At 39.7% G+C, this 20,786-nt stretch overlaps 2 protein-coding genes across 2 annotated transcripts; one reads left to right on the top strand and one right to left on the bottom strand.

The window, feature by feature from the left end:
* The first annotated feature begins 532 nt into the window (after window positions 1-532).
* LOC583460 (cholinesterase 1) lies at window positions 533-8,111 on the top strand. Its single transcript, XM_030974751.1, has 10 exons — window positions 533-1,192; window positions 2,032-2,191; window positions 2,616-2,693; window positions 2,929-3,047; window positions 3,510-3,680; window positions 4,142-4,270; window positions 4,896-5,060; window positions 5,812-6,149; window positions 6,829-7,016; window positions 7,828-8,111. The coding sequence occupies exons 1-10, from the start codon at window positions 815-817 to the stop codon at window positions 7,920-7,922; spliced, it is 1,821 nt and encodes a 606-aa protein (XP_030830611.1). The 5' UTR covers window positions 533-814; the 3' UTR covers window positions 7,923-8,111.
* Window positions 8,112-8,613: 502 nt separating this feature from the next.
* LOC100891954 lies at window positions 8,614-15,780 on the bottom strand. Its single transcript, XM_011675654.2, has 5 exons — window positions 14,333-15,780; window positions 13,620-13,743; window positions 12,869-13,039; window positions 11,971-12,007; window positions 8,614-11,594 (listed from the first exon to the last, which is right to left on the bottom strand). The coding sequence occupies exons 1-5, from the start codon at window positions 14,408-14,410 to the stop codon at window positions 10,709-10,711; spliced, it is 1,296 nt and encodes a 431-aa protein (XP_011673956.1). The 5' UTR covers window positions 14,411-15,780; the 3' UTR covers window positions 8,614-10,708.
* Between the last annotated feature and the right edge of the window lie 5,006 nt (window positions 15,781-20,786).

The raw sequence follows: 20,786 nt of genomic DNA, 5'->3' as shown, positions 1-20,786 counted from the left end.
CTTTTCTCTTTCCCAAATCCCGAAGTCAGGTTGACTTAAAATCCTATAAATCCGTTACCTCACACCTATCAAACAAACTCGATCCGGCATTTCTAACAAACAGCTGAAACCGTCTTGTTAATTTGTCCCTAGACTAAGGGACAGTGCCCTGTATCCTCGGGAAAAGGTGCAACATAAATCAATTTATTATTTAATCGTCCTTTTAATGAAGGCACGAGTAAATCTTGTTAGGTCCACACTAAAAAAGCATTGTGCAGCTACATTATGTAAGACTGAAAGGATGATGTTTATTAATTATTACCTAGATTATTAAAATCTGAAATTGAAATTCCATTTTTCTGTTTACGCCATTTTTTGTGGGATGAAACTGAGGAAAGACCTGAAAACCATGGTAAAGGAAAAAGAAAAGATAAGAAAATTTGTGGGTCGATTACGATGAAAGGGAAATGCGTTACAACATGATCGATAAAGAGAGAGAGAGAGGGGGGTATACAGAGAGAGAGAGAGTGGGGTAGAGAAAGAGAAAGAGAGTGTGGGAGATAAAAAGCACAAGAATGAGGGGCTATAGAGAAAGGAGAAACGAAGGAACTTTGGACAGAAAAATGTAGGCCTGCATATAGAAATGGACTTTGCTCAGACTATTTACTTAACTTTACGTTAAAGATGTGACCTATTATTTAGGTCAAGTTGCTCATGCTGAAGATATAGACGGGCAATTTTGTATTGATATGATAATGATTCATGTGTTAAAGTCGAACAAACTTTGGGTTTACATTTATTGTGCACCGCAGTGGTTTAAAACTTACAACACAAAATGTCTCCTGCATTCTCTCGGTGGGTGTTAGTCGTCGCGGCCTTGTTCATTCAGGGCTCCGTGTCGGCTGTCGACATCGAGCAGCCCATCGTAAAGACGTCAACCGCGACTTTCCTGGGAAAGCGACTCGATATTCGACCTCATCAGCTTCCGAACGATTACCATCGTAGTGTATCGGCTTTCACGCGGATCCCGTACGCCGAGCCGCCCGTAGGCCAACTCAGGTTCACAAGACCCGTCGCCAGGGTTGTCGAGGGGGAGTTCGACGCAACTCGATCAACTGTGGTTTGTCCGCAACCAAGGAATGAGATCTGGGAGATCAAACCAGAACAGTCGGAAGACTGTCTTACTCTCGATGTATTCGTTCCTAATCCAAAGGTACTTACTGAAAGTCTTATATTGAATTGGTATCATCTACCCTTGCATAGTGCCAGGCGCGGATCCAGGATTTCTTAGGGGAGGGGGCCCAACTTTTTTTTTTTTTGCTCCCGAAAATTTGAAAATCGCGCCGGCCGAAAAGTCGCTCAGTGGGGGGGGGGGGGGGGGGGGGGGGGGGGGGGGTGTACAGAGCACAATTTTTTTTTTTTTTGATCCTCAAAAAAATTTCAATTTGCACCCCCCCCCCCCCCCTTGAGCGCCAGGGGGGGGGGGGCCCAACCCCAAAAAAAAGGTAAAAATCACGTGATTTTACATGATTTTTTCTCAAGGGGGGGGGCCGGGCCCCCCCCCCCCCCCCCCCCCCCCTGGATCCGCCACTGCATAGTGCCCCCTCAGGGCCCTCACCATTCACTAGACCTGCTCGACAATGTCTGGACGCTAAGCGATATAGAGCAAACTACTTTGTCATGATTGACCAGCAAATGCCTGGGCAGAAATCAGGGGGTGGGGCCTCATCCGTAACGATTTGGAAGGGGGTCAAATGCTCCCAACGATTTATTGTTTGTTTTGTTCTTTTGCTTTTCAGAGCAATCCAGGGTTTAATATCAATACTATGTTCCTTGAACGGTTTTAGAATGGTTTCCGCCCCAGGGTAATGACTGAATTAATAGCATATTATTGTTTTATTGATTGATTGAATTATCAGTTGACTGAGAGTACATTGGGCATTAAAATATAATTTCCTACAATAATTAAACTAAATGGTGAATGCGTCCACATATTTTGGTGTCTGGTCAAGTAAATTTAGTGATTGTTATTCCCAATTTCGATCTGCGAAGCCCCACAGTGCGGCGGTTATGATGTGGATACACGGTGGAGGCTACCACATAGGAACCGGCTCCGTGCCCGGTCAAGTCCCCGCGCCATTGGCTGCTTTCAATGACGTCATCGTGGTCACTATCAATTACAGACTTGGACCTTTGGGATTCTTGGCTACTGGTAGGACATCATCAATATAACGTCTATTGACTCAAAGAAGTAATTTAGTGTCGAAATTTGAAACACTACTCTCGTGATGCATACAGATTAATGAGCATTTCTCATACAATATGTTGGTCAGACATTTTATTCAAAGCTATTGATATCCCCTTAGACTGATATTTTGCATACACTGTTGCTTGATAGGAAAAACTTCAGACAAGTTTTATTTTCCTGCAAGTTGTCAAGCTCACATGGCAGAAAGCAAACATGAATTTTAAATATCATACGTGACTCCAATCCAATAATGGATGAACTTTCAAACCAATGATATAAAAACAGTAATCCTTGGCGTTCCAATGATATCCTTCTCAACAAAGGTCCGGAGTATTTTTGTTACCAACTTTGATGTTATGATATCTAAGTGTGTGTTGATCTCTTACAGGTGACGGGTCCATACCAGCAAACCTGGGTCTGTTAGATCAAAGACAAGCTCTTATCTGGATTCAACACAATATTGAAGGTAAGACAGGGAGTAAGGAGAGATTGAAAGGGAAGAGGGAGATGGGGTAAGAGAAATAGGGGAGAGAAAGAGATATAGAGACACCTACAACCTACAGTACTAGCGAATTAGCTAGCATGCAGATTTTGAAGGTTTCCAGAGTTATATTGAACATTTATCAATACCTCAAATCAAAAATCAGAATAGAATTTGATATGTTTATACAATAAAAGTCAATAATTTTTGTGTTAATCAGCCTTCGGAGGTGACCCTAACAGGGTGACGATCTTCGGGGAGAGCGCCGGGTCGGCAAGCGTCAATTTACACCTTCTATCTACCATGAGTGCTGGTCTCTTCTCCCGAGCAATCATGCAGGTTGGTTACACGTTACAGGTTCTTTTATTATTTTGTAAATCCCTAGATAATTTTTGACGGTCATCAATGTTTTTAATTTTGCAACAATAATTATTTAAGATTTCAAAATTTGCCGTTATGAGGAAGATTGTAAATAAGGGGATAACACCCATGTTACATGTACATGCATCCAGGAGGCCTGGGGAATGAGGGCCGACTTGAAGCCAATCAACAGATGTGCATTGTTTTACAACTGTTACAGGACACTTAGACGAATACTTTATTTTGATTTTCCATTTTCCCCTTTGTAAGATCATGTAAAAGGTACATATCGCTGGTTGTTGGACTATAATGTTGGCATGTCGGGTTAAATAAACAGCAAGCTATCTTTCTCTCTTTGTCTCCCTCTTTATCTCTCTGTCTCTGTCTGTCTCTCTCTCTCTCTCTCTCTCTCTCTCTTTCTCTCTCTTTTTTGTCATGAAGAGTGGAGCTGTCACACCAACGTGGACCCATCACATTGACATGGCGGAAGCAGTTCAGATGACCCTTAACGTAGCTAAAGCTGTTGGCTGTGACGTCAATACTTCAAGCGAATTGGTGCGGTGTCTTAGACACGTACCAGCTAAAGATTTCATTGATATCTACAATGATGGGGTAAGGGTAATGCACCGATAAAGATATACTGGTCATTGCACATGAGGCGTATTTCGATTGCAGTATTACTTGCGTTAATCAAGCCCATACGCTATTCACTTTCTGTTATATGGCACTCTCACATTGCCCTTGCAAAAACCTCGCCAATTCCTGACGCAGTCCTTCGTCAGACAAAATTTTATGACGCCTTGTGTGTGACGGGCGTAACATTGATTGACTCAAGGCCACCGCGCACCTCATGACCCGACCATACTACCAGATTTTCGAAGAAAATACAGTATCAGGTATAAATGTCAAGAATGTTCATTCAACTCAATTCAATTCATCTGTCCAAAACACTGATATCGAAATTAAATTGTATTTTAAGTAGCTACCGAACGGGAAACACCGTTTTGTTGCAAGTCTTCTCCGCTGGTTGAAATGAAGTGCTGGAAATTGTGTTTCTGATTTCAATCCCGCAGTCATCGGTGATCTCAAGCGAATTCTTCGTTCATCCCGTGGCTGATGGTCAGTTCTTGCCCGATGACCCGATCAAGATGGCGTCGAAAGGATCGTTCAATCGAGTTGACGTCATGATCGGCTGCATGCGGGTGAGTTAAATTCGCTTTTGAGAAATCAACTCGATGGCAATCTTGATACCCGTTAGAATTGCCTTTGGGTTTTTTTTATCCTTCATATTTGGTAATTAATAACGTCAGCGTAATGTTCACGTATATCAACACTTGGTTGATTGTGCTATGGCCTTTGCGTGTTGTGAAAGGAAAGTAATAGTAATCTCATGCTTCGTTCAGATATGAAGTGGCAGAACCGCTGCGATATGATGACGTAAGGTGTAAATGTGACGCACATGTCTGTATCTTCGTATCCGGACACCTACCCCCTGGACAACCACCCCCGGATAACCACCCCGAGTCAACTACCCCCAGGACAACTACCCCCTAGGGCAACTACCCACAGACAACTAGCCCCCAAGGAGTGTAGTAGTAGTAGTAGTAGTAGTAGAAGAATTAGTTGTAGTTGTAGTACTAGTATTATAATAATAATGATGATTATGAGTATTATCACCATCATCACTCAGATTATTGTTATAAGTTTTATTACTTGTTATTACTATTATTACTATTATTATTATTACTATTATTATTTGTGATTATTATTATTATTATTATTGTTATTATTGTTAATATTGCTGATACCATTACCATATTATCACAGAATGAGGGATCTATCTTCATCATCCCCTCCATGATGGGTCAGGAAGGTACCGAACCTCTTCCTATGAACCACTCAACCTTCCGAGAGGTCATAGCAATGAACCTACACACGAATGACCATATCACTCTTGATATAGCCCAACATCTGTTTGCAACAGAAGATGAGGTGAGAAGTTGAAACTCATCCTAAGACTAACTTCCTTTTTTAAACTCGCTTTTAAACAAAAGGATAAATTGAACGGCCGACGAGACCTTTTCTTCCTTTGTCAGTCTTGATTTTTGCCTGTCAGTCTCATAACCCAGCCGCCGGTCGTGTGGGCTGCTGGTCGCATGAACCTTTTAGAACTTTCCTTTTTTGAAAATTGTCTTGTGTGTTTCTTTGTTTGTCGGTCTCGTTGCCTGTCGCTACCCTTTTTAGTGTCGGTCCATGGGCTGTCGTTCTGACCTCAAACTTAACTTTAAAAATGACTTTACTTCTGGTTCTAAGATCATATGAAATTGGAGAAAAAAATACAGAAGCAAGCACTGGATGGGGATCAACAAGGTATGTTAATATGCTATGAGAAGCAGGACAAAATCCGAATAGATCAAATATCATTCATGTCGATTGTGTCACACTAACTTGAAAATAGTATGAGAAAAATGTCAAGGAAACTTAACTTATCAGAGAGGAGTGTTCTTTTCTGATATCACTTCCAGAGCAAACTTAGGCATATTTGAATATTTTGGTAAAACAAATTAAAAAATATTAAATGGTGTTATTTATGATATTAAAAAAAAGGGCAAATAGGCAGAAGCTTAGGATGACAGGGACGTTTCTGAAGTAGACAACTTTTTAAGAACAAAAGTTACATTTTACTGAAATTATTTCGGGGTGCCACTTCTCTTACCAACATTTTCCGCTCATCCTTTCATAGTTGTCTGATCCCGATGCCGACTTCATATCACCTGCTACCAAACTGATCGGCCAGGCCATGTTCCTCTGTCCGACCTTTGACCTCTCTGATGACCTGTCAAGGGCGGGGCGGGACGTGTACTCCTACCTCATGCCCCATGTCCCCTCCTTCTCGGTCTGGGGCAGCACGTACGACTGGCTAGGTGCCGCTCACGCCGAGGATATCCCTTACGTCTTCGGTTCACCTTTCATGAGCGATTCCGATGGCGACGCCGCACTGACTGGTCGATTCGGCAACGAACAGGAGGTCGAGATGTCGCTCCAGATGATGAGATACTGGTCCAATTTTGCGAAAACCGGGTAAGACCAGGGCCCTGTTTCATAAAACTTGATATCAATAACAAGTTACAAGCTACTGTTATAAGCTACTGAAATCAAGGCCGCATCTGATTGGCTGAGAGCAAACTTGATATCAATAACAAGTTACAAGCTACTGTTATAAGCTCCTGAAATCATGGCATCTGATTGGCTGAGAGCAAATTTAACATAGAAATTGAGCATTTGTTATGGATAACAAGTTTTATGAAACGGGCCCCAGAGGCCGGCTCATGCAGGACTCGTTTGCAATCAACTCTTTTATTCGTGTATCCTAGCTAAAGCCTGGAGTTTTTGGAGAAACTCGAGCACCTTGCATGATGGATAAGAGTGATCTACAAGAAGTCATTGTATTCTCTTTAATCATCACAATTTCTTAATCAAATCAGATTAATCAAGATATGAAATAATGATATGTAATCAGTTAAGCATGTTGCATGGTGTATTGACAACACCATTCCAGCAGCTGATCCGGCTTGATATCAAATTAACTTAACTATAAATAAACGCTACAAGGCATTCTTCATATATTAGGGCATGCAGGTAGGAAGTTTTTTATTTTAGGTACATTAAGCCGAATCCTAAACTTTGAAATCGTTATCAAAGTGATCTGCTTGACGACAAATTAATTCTTCATCTTCCTCTCGGACTTAATTGTCTTTAGGGATCCGAACTTATCTACCAAGGACAAAGAAGCTATTGGTTCCAAATATCCAGCTTGGTCCAAGTATACTCCCTTAGAACCTAGCTACAAAGAGTTCACTCCTCTATTCGAGAACCGTGCAGGGAAACCCGATGCAAAGGAATGCTATTTCATGAAGAACCTTGTCCCAACTCTCAGTGCCAACGCAGGTATACAAAGAAAACTCTCGTAATTTGTTTCTGATTATATTCGAAGAGTGTTAGTGTACAGAGATTGTCGATAATTTCTATAGAGGTCGAGTCTAATGTTAGTGACGGTATCGACTTGCCAGTTTAGGCAACCGGAGACCGTGCGGTCTAAACATTTAAATAAGACATGTTATGCATTATGATAACCAAGCGCTGTGGAAAAGGAAAATAATTAAAACTAAACAAGATTTGATCAATTAAAGGGAAGTGGTTTGCGGAGATCTTTAAACAAAAGTTGAGTTCTGGTCATGCGATTGCATTGTGGAATCGACCAGAAAAAGTTGATCATGTGGCATATAAGTATTGGTGCATTCTGGAAGGTTCTGGAATCTTCAAAGATATAAGAAATTTGGCCCAGTCTTGGAAAATGCAACACAAAAAGGTGTATATGGGACTACACAAACATTTGGCATAAAAATAAGGCCCATTTCTAAACTGTTACATGTCATATTTAATTATTTAGAATATGAAGGCATTTAAAGAGCCATGCTTTTCAGGGAACATTTTTTTCTCTGATGTTCCTCCACACTTGCATAATAACAATGAAAACGCTCTTAAATTATTATTCACATCTCCCCAAAATTCAACCTTCTCTTTAAGAGGGTAATGGTAATTTTAAGAAAGAAGAAGATAACCAAGAAATGAGAGGTGAGAGCGAAAAGGAATGTCAAAGGGCTAAGAAACTGTAGTTCCCCTATTTTTATTCACTGAGAATTAAACCGCCAATCCAAATGTAAAATGTTCCTTCAATGTCCTGCTTTATTCCCCACAGAAGAGCTGACTCTCCTGAGATCTCTCTTGGCAGAGAAGGTTCGAGGAGACAGTAAAGAATCCTGCCACAGCGCGCAGTCGTGTCCTCAACACTGAGGAGATTCAGCAATGCGTCAACATGACGCGGAAATACATCGTGTTTTTTTTTTAAGGGGGTGGCACACTGGTAGCAAGTATTTGTCTAGACTGGGACCACTTAGTCAACATTTCCCGGTTCTAGAACACCTACCCCCTGGACATCCAACCCCTGGATACCCACCCACAGTCAACTACCCCCTATGACAACTACCCCCTAGGGCAACAACCCTCTAGGAGGACTACCCCGGGACAACTACCCCACGGACAACTAACCTCCAGACAACTACCCCCTAGGACAACTACCCCCCCCCCCGACAACTACCCCCGAACAACTGCCACCGGACAACTACCCCCAGACAACTACCCCTACGACAACCATCCTCTAGAACACCTACCCCCGGAGAACTGTCCTAGGGGGTAGCTGTCTGGGGTAGTTGTCCGAGGTAGTTGTCGGGTAGTTGTCCTTGGGGGTAGTTGTCTGGGGGTAGTTGTCCCGGGGTAGTCGTCCTAGAGGGTGGTTGCCCTAGGGGTCAGTTGTCCTAGGGGGTAGTTGACTGGGGCGGTTATCCGGGGGTGGATGTCCAGGAGGTAGGTTTCCGGATGCGACATTTCCCAACAAAAACAAACGACTATTTCCAGTTTATACTCGTACGCTACTTGATACATAAAAAAGATCAAATGAAAAAAGGAATATTCAGGAAACAGCACGCTTTGGAAACTAAAATTTATTGGAATGATTAAAGAATTGTTTATCAGAAATGAAAGACAATTTTCAAGAGTAATCCATGTCTAAAACAGAGTAATTTAGACCAGAAGAATGAAAGGCACAATGAGTTGGTTCCATAACGCACAGATATGCTAGCGCAAATTAAAAGTGCTTACATAAGCCCGAAGTGTCTGTCCCAATTAGACAATAGCGTTAACATGAACATGTCAATACATGCAAAACAGCTTTTTTTTAAGTGTAAATATCTACTTTAACCATAAAACTATTACAATATGAAATATATACAAATATTCAAAATGCATATACATTACACATTTATGACTTTAACAGCAGCATAGTGTAGATATGAAAGCCGCAAACAACATAGACTCCGGAATAAAAAGAATTTGATTTCAAAAACACATTCTGACCAATTAGAGGAGACACGATAGCTCAGTCGGTAGAGCAGTGGTCTCGTAATCCGGCGACCCGGGTTCGAAACCAAGGCGTTGAGCGTGTGCCCTTTGGTAAGGCATTAGTCCACATTACCAGGTCCTTCGGAGAGGGCCTAAAGCCGTCGGTCTTCTGGTTGCTTACTAACAAGCATTTATTGCTTTCTAAAGCTGTCTGGTAAAATAATCACCACTATCAACTATCAAATATCAACTATATAAAGCATAATAAAGCATAAACGATGGTAGTAAAAGTTAAACTGTATATAACGCCTTCTAATTATATTCCAAATAAAACAATATCATTTACATCTGATCAATATAGCGTCCAAATATAGCTACATGTACTAGTCAGGTCATGTAAAATCAGCAATTATGTCTATTCAGTACCGTTGGAGTGAAAATCGTTTAAACTAGAAAATGACGATCTGTAAATCGACGTACCTTGATAGATCAATCAAGTATGAACACGTGGCAAAATATTAAAACACAATAATTAAAATAATGTACCCAAAAGATCAAAGTCTGAAATTTACAGTTATTTTTCTCCTTCGTTATATACAATTTACTATATACTACATGTTTTCACTTATAGGAATGATGATTTTGAACTGCTATTTAAATCGAATGAAATACTTCGGGTTTAGTTATCATCTCTTCAAGAATAGAGACAGACGAGCTTATTATTGGGGGTCTTTAGATTGTAATGATAAAATGAAATTACACAGCAAACAAATTATTAGAGTTATTCTAATAATATTTAATGAATCCCAGTACAGTAAAACTAGTTTAAATGATCAAGTACTGGAGCCCTTTCAACATAGGCAATGAGCATTTTGAGTACAAGAAGAAAAAAATTGATGCCATTGCTATATTACAATCGCCCTGTTTCATAATATACAAATAGTGAATGACCATGAGTAAAATGGCACAAGAGTTTGCACGAGGTAAAAAAAATAGACCGTCTTATCTTTCACCGAATGAAAAAATCTATTCACTATTTGTTTTATACAACACCTCGGACGTTAACGGGCTTAAAACAATTTTTGTTTAAAGAACACTTTCCTAGGGCCTAGTCCAAATCTCAGCGATCTATGAAATTACCGATAGTGTTCATAATATTAACCATAGGCATAACTGCGCCGCGCGTATCATGCTTTATGTTTATTGTGACGTCAGAGTGCAATTTCGTTTGATCCATTTTGTTCCATTGATGTTACGGTAATTTCACTTACCTCACAATATACTTTGTACACCGTTAGTGACGTCAGCGTGCAATGGTGCAAATTGATCAAACGGAATCGCACGCCTGGAGAATGATGTTGTTCAACATTATTTTTTATCGCATGCCATGTGATAAAGACTTGCCCAATGAGGTTGCAAGAATCTTAGTAGGTGTTGTATAAAACTTATTATCAATAACAAGTCTCTTTATCTGTTATAAGCTACTGAAATCGTGGCATTTGATTGGCTGAGAGAAAATTTATCATAGAAATTTAGCATTTGTTATTGATAATTTCTGACATTTTCGTTGTTGGTTAGGTTACGATGGATGGAGACAGAAGGAGAAAAAGGGTGACGAGAAGTGCCTCATTCAGATAAAACTGCGGCTATTTTATTTTTTAATTTTACGCGATGTCCATCACCTAACGAGTTTGACGTTCACTGGAAGAACGATTGAATGCGCCGGTATCGTGTCTTGAGTTGGTAACGTCTTGGGGCAAATAGTTGTTATTTACATGTATCTCTCTGTTCCCTACTTGGACATCTTCGACATGATTATAAAAACCAACCTGGGCATTTCCACTAACAATTAGGAATACATTTTTCCCCCTAATGTCTCGGTGAGTATCTCCTGGAGGGGCACTACTTGGGAACTTTCTTTGCCATTCTTGATTGGAAAGGTGTCCGTGAGACACTTTGGATCGCGTATAGTTTTGTTCATTTGGAAGAAGACGTTCCATTTCAGGCTCATCTTCCTCCACATGATGACTGTCCATGGAGTCACTACCATGGGGCAAATTGTTAACCAAAATTGGAGATTGGTTGTCCCGGGTGACCGTATCCTCATCGGCACCCGCTCCTGAAGCACATGCACCTTTTCGTTTCCTTCCAGGACCTATATCTTTAGAGCCTGTATCACTAACACCATCTATTCCTGGTTTAAATACATCGTCCTCTGAACCACTCCTATCGGCTTTGCCATTGTCTCTTCCATCATCAGTCTTTTCATTCCCTTGAAACGTGAACTTGGGGGTTCCGCTCTGATGCACCGTATCCGTGTTCCTTGAATGTGGTGACCATTCGTCATCAGTTTGTAGTGACGACTTACCGGTGTTAGGGGTGCCTGGAATAGTGTTTGGAGACCACTCCGATGGGCATGCTCCGGTATGATCCTCCCTCTCGACCCGCTGTGGTGTATCTGTTAGTAATCTGTCGTCCGATTCATCATGGGTGGGAGACATTGCATTCTGTCGAGGTTCATACCTGACTCCTCTCCTATCAGAAGGAGCATCAGAAGCAATGGCTGACCTGCATATCGAAAATAAACACAGAAAGTTAAGTTCTCCTTCAGTACAGTTACCTAGGGTAGGAACTCATGATGTTCCATTGTGTGAAGTATTGACTATTATTCCATTTCGTTTGGATGATCATACAATACAACGTGACCTTATTTGAACCGGAAGGCACAACTATTCATGGAAAAAGGGGTTGAGAAACTGTAATATAAAGATTATCCCACTCTGAAAGACTCTCATCTTCCCTTGCTTGGGTTATAAAATGTTCATTTTTAAATTGTTTCAGTTAAAGTTTTTAGGCTAAAACAAATCATCGGGGATTGTATTATAAACTCTAGATCACACCAGGGGGGTCAAAGAAGTGTGATTACTGTCAGCTTTTAACTTACCTGTGGTCACCTGGGTCGCGCACTGAAGAATCGTTACCTACCAAAATGAAGAAATGATACAATTATCATGATTGGCATGTAACTTATTTAAGTTATACTCTCAGACAAACGTAGACGGGTTGTACGACAAACACCCCTACAACCATTGCTTCAAGGTCATTACCCTACACGAACCGAATTACTAACTGAACTCAATACTATGCCTAACCTTAACCTTAAACCGAACCTAAAACCTTAGTGCAACCCTATATCTCTGACGAAGTAAAGGCAGAAGCGATTTTCGCCGGGCATATGTCAGACTTTAACTGAATGACTAGCCTTGTATGAAACTTCTCATTAACATCTCCGAAAGCCGGTTACGTAGTATACACATTTTGACTGCTTTGAGGGGCACGGTTAAAACTATAGCCCACGGTAATCTCGAAACTGTATACTGTGCATAGAGAAGTCTCCAGATCACCGAGGAGCTATAGTTTTACCGCGACCCGAAAATTAAGCAGTCAATATTTGTTTATTTGCCGCATCCAACAGCTTGATGCCTAATTTGTAACCGAGTGGGATGGAAGTTAGTTCTTCAATAAGGTAGAGGTAGGGTTATTATATGGCTACATCATACATGTATATCCGATGTAATTATGATCGTTCATTTTTACCCTCTCTACACATCTCTTCTCTTTATTCGTAAGTAATATGTGTTTTTTTTTCTCAAGTTTTTCATTGTGATATCCGTAAACTGAATGATATTTTTTAGAAGGTGATATTATATCATCAATAGCTCAATACAAAATAATTACAAAACGATATACATGTACGATATCTGCATTTTTATTACAGTCCATTACGAGTGTTGTCAAGGTGAACAAATATTTTTTAAATGTACGGATTCGTCCCAACTCACTGCGTTTCGTAAGACCGCACCAGATCAACCATTCGTTCGAGATGCAAGTGCCCCTTTCAGATCTCCGGCACATGTAGCAAACAACCAACACGATTATGATAATAACAACAATCCCCATGACAACAGGAATGATGATGATGAGAAGATGAATTGGAACTTTGGGGTCTTCACCTGCAAATAAATACAAAAATGATAAATGAAGCGGAAGCCGACAATGGTTGTACAGCTCCTGTGACAATTGCTCCGCAACAATATCCTACACTAACGTATCACCAGCTGACCTAATACTATTCCTAAACCCTTAACCTGAACTAAGCCTTTACAAGGTAACCTAAAAACCAGTTTTGCACCCCTTATCCTAAACCTATACATTTTACGAAACAAAGCTCGGAGCAGTTGTTTGCAAGAGCAGGCGATGGTCCATCCCAACGGTATCGACAGCTCGCGAGACCGATGGCTCACGAGACAGAGACTGCCGGTCTCGCGAAATGTCTGAACAGTTTTACGAGACTTCTACTGAAATGTCGTAATGAGGAGATACTCGAAGACAACACCTTTGATTGTATGTTGGTAGTCTTAGAACTTCAATTTATAGAATTGAATTAAATTGGCTATTCGTCACAGAAACACAAAATCAGAAACACTTCTTTAGAAGAATGGAGGTAACGAGAGTATACCAAATGACAAGTGATCGAGAAGGGATGAAAATGACTTTGAGAATGTAATATGAAAACAATAATAAATATATTACCTGTTACATCCCTGGCGAAACGGGCAATGATTGGCTGCGACATATCACGTGGTAAATCTAATTTGTTACTATTCTTTTCCAAAATGGCGCCATCATTTGAATCATCAGAATTTAACGGGTAGATCTATATGAAGTGGGAAAAGACAGAAAGGAGAGTAGCCGAATGCTTTAAATTAATACGTATGTATATATATATATATATATATATATATATATATTATATATATATATATGTATATATATAAATTGGAGTCTAAAGGAAATGAGAAATTCAGGTATTGTGTAAATATTTGAGGTAAATAAAAAAAATGACGTGAAACTAAGTAGACCAGAAAGTTTGAGTACATTAGCTGCAATTAGAAGCACTTATTGAAATTTAAGGGGGTTTTGTTAGTCATCTAAAGAGATATACCTTCTTCTCATTCTATCACGAAACAAATGATACTCATTCCCGAAGATTTACTTGGAATTTAATAGAAATTTGCTGCTGACTAAAGCAGACGTTGTAAACAAGATTTTAGATTTGTTTAGGTCTACTTTGTAGCCGCTGATTCCTACTATTCGAACCAGCCATGAAAAGGCAGGCTAAGAAAATGTCAATGTTGTCAACTTTTTGGGATGATCAAGCTTCTTCCATAAGTTTAATTTTGGATGATTGAGCTTCTTCCACAAGCTGAACTTCAGATGATTGAATAGGAGTTTTAAATGCTTACCGCAGAGGGACATGATTTTCCAACGAATACAGAGAAAGCCCAGAGTGTTCCTGAAACGAAAAGGATGGATTTCTTCATGATGATTGTCTTTGGTAGGGACAGGTAGCGGTGTCGTAAAAGTTGTGCTGCAGCGCGATGGACGACCAGATATCCACTATGAAGGAAGTTCTCTAGCAGATACAGTGCTTCAGTGTGTTTGACATCGGGTGCAGCAAGAAATTATGTTGGATTAAAAACGTGCTACGCCATGAAAGGTGTTCTGAAGGGTGCTTTGTTTCCGCTGTAAGCCTATATGGAGGTATGATAGGTGCCAGCTTCTAAGAAAGGTGCTCTGACAAGTGCTTGGTGTCCGGTGTAGACCTATATGGAGGTATGATAGGTGCCAGCGACTAAGACAGGTGCTCTGACGGGTGCTTTGTGTCCGGTGTAAGCCTATATGGAGGTATGATAGGTGCCAGCGACTAAGAAATGTGCTCTGACAGGTGCTTGGTGTCCGGTGTAGGCCTATATGGAGGTATGATAGGTGCCATCAACTAGGAAATGTGCTCTGACAGGTGCTTGGTGTCTGGTGTAAGTCTATATGGAGGTATGAAAGGTGCCAGCGACTAAGAAATGTGCTCTGACAGGTGTTTCGTGTTCGATGTAGGCCTATATGAAGGTATGAAAGGTGCCAGCGACTAAGAAATGTGCTCTGACAGGTGTTTCGTGTTCGATGTAGGCCTATATGAAGGTATGATAGGTGCCAGTGACTACGAAAGGTGCTTTGACAAGTGATTGGTGTCCGCTGTATGCCTAAATGTATGGCAAACGGACTGTGTTTTATATTGGGTAAAGACTAAAAATCGATAGGACTCAACAATCGAGAATTGAACTTCAATTTGAAGTGCCGGTAACTTTGTATCGATGAACTTTTAAAAGTGCTAACAGATAGACATCTGACAGATGTCATACAACAAGTGCATCATGGTAGATATACAGGTAGGCCGCACTGCAGGGACGACTCATTGGATTTGGGTTGGCTGACATTGTCTCTCGCGGAACTTTTCGGCAAAACTTCTCACATCTGTAACATAAAAGACACGATAGCAATCAGGATGTGACTTATTCACAATTTATGACAATCTCCCAAATATAAAGTTAAGTACAAAATATATTCAACAAATATTAAAAAAGGACAAATATTGGCTTTCTGCCTACTGATGCAAACCTATTTACGGTCCGAATATTTCACAAAAATTCCCCTCGTCCAACACAACATTTAGTCCCTTGCTTTCAAACGCAATGAAATCCTGGCCAGGTAATTCTATTAAGTTATCTTCAAGCTTTATAACCCTTCAAATATTATTATGTAACACGCGAAGGTCAGCATAAGTTCTCACCTCCTTAATACAATTGCATGATTTTCTAATATTGAGACAAATTTCATTTTAGAAAGCATTTAACTACAAGCGTTTCTCTTTTTCAATGCAAATGGCTTCCGTCTCTTTGCTTGTTTGAAAAGCTTTATAATTTGTTTACACAATGTTTTGCAGTTCCCGAGATCTTTACTAGGTGATTAACTCCACGATAGACAGTCTATAGGAAGATCTACTTTCGTTTTGGAATATCAAGGTTTGAAGACAGTGTTCCACATCGACCTATTATTTCATGCATGATACATGTACGTCACAGAATTTCTTTGCAGATTTTCCAGTCATGTTCATGCATGGCTGCCTATTCATAAACGAAGAGCTTAATGCAGTTCAATCTACCCGTCGGCTAACCGCAAAAAACCCCAAAACATTCAAGGAGCTGCTCTTTACCCATGCATAATAGTTTTGTGTTTTCTTCGTAACAATCATTATCATACAATCCCATCTGTAACGACTACAATAGTTTTGAAATGACCCCGACCATTGTTAAAACCTATCTACCATAAAAGCAGTTTACACCCACATGGAACGGATGTGCCATAATATTTCGTTTTCTGCATGTGTTAACATCTTAATCATCTAGTTAGGAGGTGTTTTCCCAATTTTGTTCCTGTTTTGAACTGTTACTACAACAGTATGACATTGTATAAATCAGTGGCGGTCACATGCAGGACTGTTGACGGAGGGGGGTGGGGGAGCATAATTTGTCTCAAAAATGCTATAAAGTGCAATAAAATGTCATATTTTGATCGGGGCATATTTCTTAAATTCCAAGACAAAAAGAGGGTTCCAATATTCGATCTGGTGCTACACATTGCGTGATGTGACAGAGGTGGATAAGGGGTCTAGCAACTGGGAGGACTCGGGCACGAAACCAAGTCGATACGCTAGTGCCCTTTGGTAAGGCACTACTCCATGTTACCAAGTCCCTCGGAGAGGACTTATCGCCGTCGGTCCCTTGGTTGCTTACTTACAAGCACACACATGCTATCTTAGCAGTCAGGTAAAACAAACTAATAAACCAACCAACATTTCCACGCATTGTATTCATGGTATTGTAGGGGGGCGTGCCCTCAACATCCCCATATGCATCCGCTTTTGTCAAGCGTTTCATCGTTGGACAATCCCCAAACTGTGCATCTGTCATTTAAAGGAAACCAAAACCTTCATACTAAGTTACTTTTATTGTAAAGTTTAAGATGTTTGAAAAATATCAGTGAAAATTTGAACAAAATCGGGCAAGGATTAAGGAAGTGAGAGCTTTTTTAAATTACTAGTCACTAGAGGGCGGTATTCAATTTGATGACATCATCTGTAAACAACTCTCCATGCCTTTTGTACATCAAATTTCATGTTTTTCCTTCTTTCTTGTGATTGAGATAATGTACTCCCCTGAAAGCAAGATATAGAATGCAAAATGATATTCTACTTCACATGTTATGAAGTCGGACCAAGAACACAAATAAATATGAAGAAAACAAAAAAATTGTGAAATGTTATGTACAAAAGGCATGGAGAGTTGTTCAGAGATGATGTCATCAAATTGAATACCGCCCTCTAGTGACTAGTAATTTAAAAAAGCTCTTACTTCCTTATTCCTTGCCCGATTTTGTTCAAATTTTCACTGATATTTTTCAAATATCTTAAACTTTACAATAAAAGTAACTTAGTATAAAGGTTCTGGTTTCCTTTAATATGACGGTGCAAAAAACAAGAGTAGATCATAATCCAGTTTGCCAGTGATTTGTATTTTGTTTCGTTATGGTATACGTTATCACACAATTTGCAAAACCTTTGGAACATTGCGTCTGCAAATATTTTACAATATACAAACAATAAATCATCCAATCCTGGCAACTTGCATTCCCCGATGCCTTTTTGTGTGATTACTCAAAACATATGTTTCATTATGTTCATGGCAATTTGCATTATTTATCTTATCTTTAAAATGGAAAAGCGCCGACATAATTAGGGTAAAAATGTTGCAGTAGAATGATCTGATCGCACTGGAGGGGAAATGATCCTAAATCATTCAGAATTGCAACAGTGTAATTCCAACAGAATACACATCCTTATTATCATTTCCAAATGAATTTGACGGTATAATAGGGACTTTTCTTCTAGTGCCTTAAAAAGAAGACACACGTAGCAGTCCACTATGTCGACGTACAAACGTCACGCGTAGCAGTCCGCTGTGCGAAAATCTAAAAGTCCCTATTACGACATCTGTGCTGGACTTCATTGTGTCAAAGATAGATGATTATGGTTGAAGTTTTTGTTTATGTTAGTTTTATGGTAACGTAAAGGTCGAAGGTCGAGGGTTGGTTCGTACCAGAAATTGGCAATGGAGCGATCGACTCCGGACCAGGTGCCACAGAGCTTTATATACATACAGTTAGCAAATATATCATTCGTACCCTAGTCAAGTTTTGTAATTGTTTAACTATTTGAAAACAATATTTGTCCCAATTTATGTTACTTGAGAATGTTACAAGTTTAAGCTTACATCTAAAAGTATTCAATAAGGGCCCTGGTTCAACCAGTCCACATTTTATTCTTGAGATACGAAAAACACAACACCCATCAAGTTTACAAAGGGTATGAACAGTTTAATTGTTAACTGTATAATATACATTATACAGTCAACAACTAAACTATTCATACTTTTCATATATATTATATACATAATTAAATGACATTATGCAAGGCAATAGCATCATGGAATATTATGTAGGCTTAATTACACAGAGAAGTAAACTGTATCTCGTTCTTACATTGGCGTGGTTATTTTTTAATAAAGTACTGATACACACTGATTTTATACCCTTTCTTTATTTCAAAGCATTTTAATTTTTATAAATGACACATTAACTCCAAAAAAAAATATATGCCCTCAAATCGTACGATATGCAAATTGTGTTTGATGTTATTCACACTACAGAAACAAATAGGGTCTGGCAAGAAAATCAATACCAAGTTTCTGAAATGGGAGTCAAGACCGTTTTATGTAAAAACCTATGGCCATTAAATTATGTTTGTTGAGCTGTAATACAAGCACATACATGCATTACGACCTAGATATCAAAATATGCTTTCGTTTTCCAAAGGGTCCCAGCGTTATAATTGTTCAATGCCTTGAAATATCAACTTGTACTTTTTTCTGTGATATAAAAACATAAAACGAGAAGTGAAAATGGAATAACATGAAATTCTGACAGCTGTAGCTATATGATTGTCTGATTGTTCAACTCCTTTTTAAAGGACCTGCGGGAGGCATAGAAATTGCAAATACAAAAGGAAAAGACGCACACAAAGATCAACCATTAATCATAGTCATTATAAAAGGAATCCGTGGTGTATTCATTATACGGAGCTCCTCATATGGGATTGTATTTTGCGTGCTCTTTAGAATTATATCGACTAGAAACTTGAAAAACGAATTATGCAGATGGTAATATATCACGGTTTGATGATTCTTAACATTCAGTAGAGCATAAATATGTATATTGACATATACTTGGTTGCCCTTATGTCAATATGTGGATATGACCTGATTGGTGCGGATGAATCAGCATATCGAGTTCAACATATATATTCCTGACAATTTGAAAATGTGAATTGTATCAAAATAGCTAGTTATTCCATAAAAAATCTCCTTTTTCTTTTAAGGATGTATTTGAATGTTTAATTTGATCATTAAAGTGTTACCGTCTATATGTATATACGAATGTTCTAATCGTATTCCGATATTTAGTGTATTACACAGTGGGAAAAGGGAATTTGCTATATATGGTGAGTAAATGCTATAGTCAATTTATAGCTTATAAAGCCTTTCCCGAGCCTTCAAACTGGGCCCGTGGGGGGGGGGGGGGGTGTTGTGGTAGTCATTTCACTCAATGCTACATTCGCCACGGCAAGCCTACTCCGAATCTTAATTGTCTGATCTATATTGATGATTAAAACGTGGATGGGTTGGGTAGCTTTTGGGTTCTTGCATTTATTTTCTGAATGTGCCTTGCCTAAATTCATGTATAATCGTGAAAATGGGGGTGATGAATTCGGGGCATGAGTCCCTTAACCCCATCTAGAACAACTACTGGCGACCAAACCCAATTCATTTTCAATGCCGTATATTTTAAGCTTACAAATGATGTAATCGTAACCTTCACTTATGTTTATGTTATTTTATCAAGTAAAGCTATGAATATTTATATTTCTTTAGTTGCAAGCCATATTGTGGCGTAGCTAAAGAGGAAGAGGGAGAGAGGGGGAAATGAAAATGGAAAATGAAATATGTGATGACTCGTAGTATACTTGTAATGTCTAACAGCACTCCCCCCCCCCCCTCGCGCACACACACACACACACACACATACACAAGACATGCTATCAACCCCCCTGGAAAGTCCCGCAAGCTGAAATAAACTTGGACCAATACGTATAAATCCATCACTCCTCAGTATAGGTCTATTTTGTAATTACATTAAATTAATATCGCTTTCTGCCCAGATAAATACCTAAAACACGAAAACGAAATCGTCAGAATGCGGATCAACTTATTCAACAATTATTAAATGATCTCTGATTGCATGAGTGGAGAATATTACAATGCACCCACGAGGCCGAACAGCTGATCATATCGTGTGTGAAACTAGCGCTGGCCCGTAGAAAATTGTGTTCTGCTCGGACAGTAAGGCCGTCAAGTCTATTACTTCTATACTGACCACAACAATGCGTACCCTCGCTGACACTTAACCTGAAATTTGAATACTATGACTCACCTATTACAGAATCCAAGCCAAACTCCCCGGCCGCCATGTATCCATAGGAATTTTCCTAGCAAGTGCTCCGATAAATGCACCAATGGCGATGCATACGCGTGCGGCATGTGGTGAAATGCATAGAGCTCGCAAACAGCGTACGCGGCGTCGAAGAATTGTACATGCGTGGTACATGGCGCTTTCGTACGACCGCCACATTCATTTGGCTGACTGATGCATTTTGCGTGAAGACGCGTTTCTAGGAACGGGATTTCCCCGGCC

The sequence above is a fragment of the Strongylocentrotus purpuratus genome, unplaced genomic scaffold (assembly GCF_000002235.5).
Source record: "Strongylocentrotus purpuratus isolate Spur 01 unplaced genomic scaffold, Spur_5.0 spur5_scaffold_7, whole genome shotgun sequence".
Taxonomy (NCBI): Eukaryota; Metazoa; Echinodermata; class Echinoidea; order Camarodonta; family Strongylocentrotidae; genus Strongylocentrotus; species Strongylocentrotus purpuratus.
The sequence above is the reverse complement of the archived record's forward strand: the minus strand, read 5'-3'. Positions and strand labels throughout refer to the sequence as shown.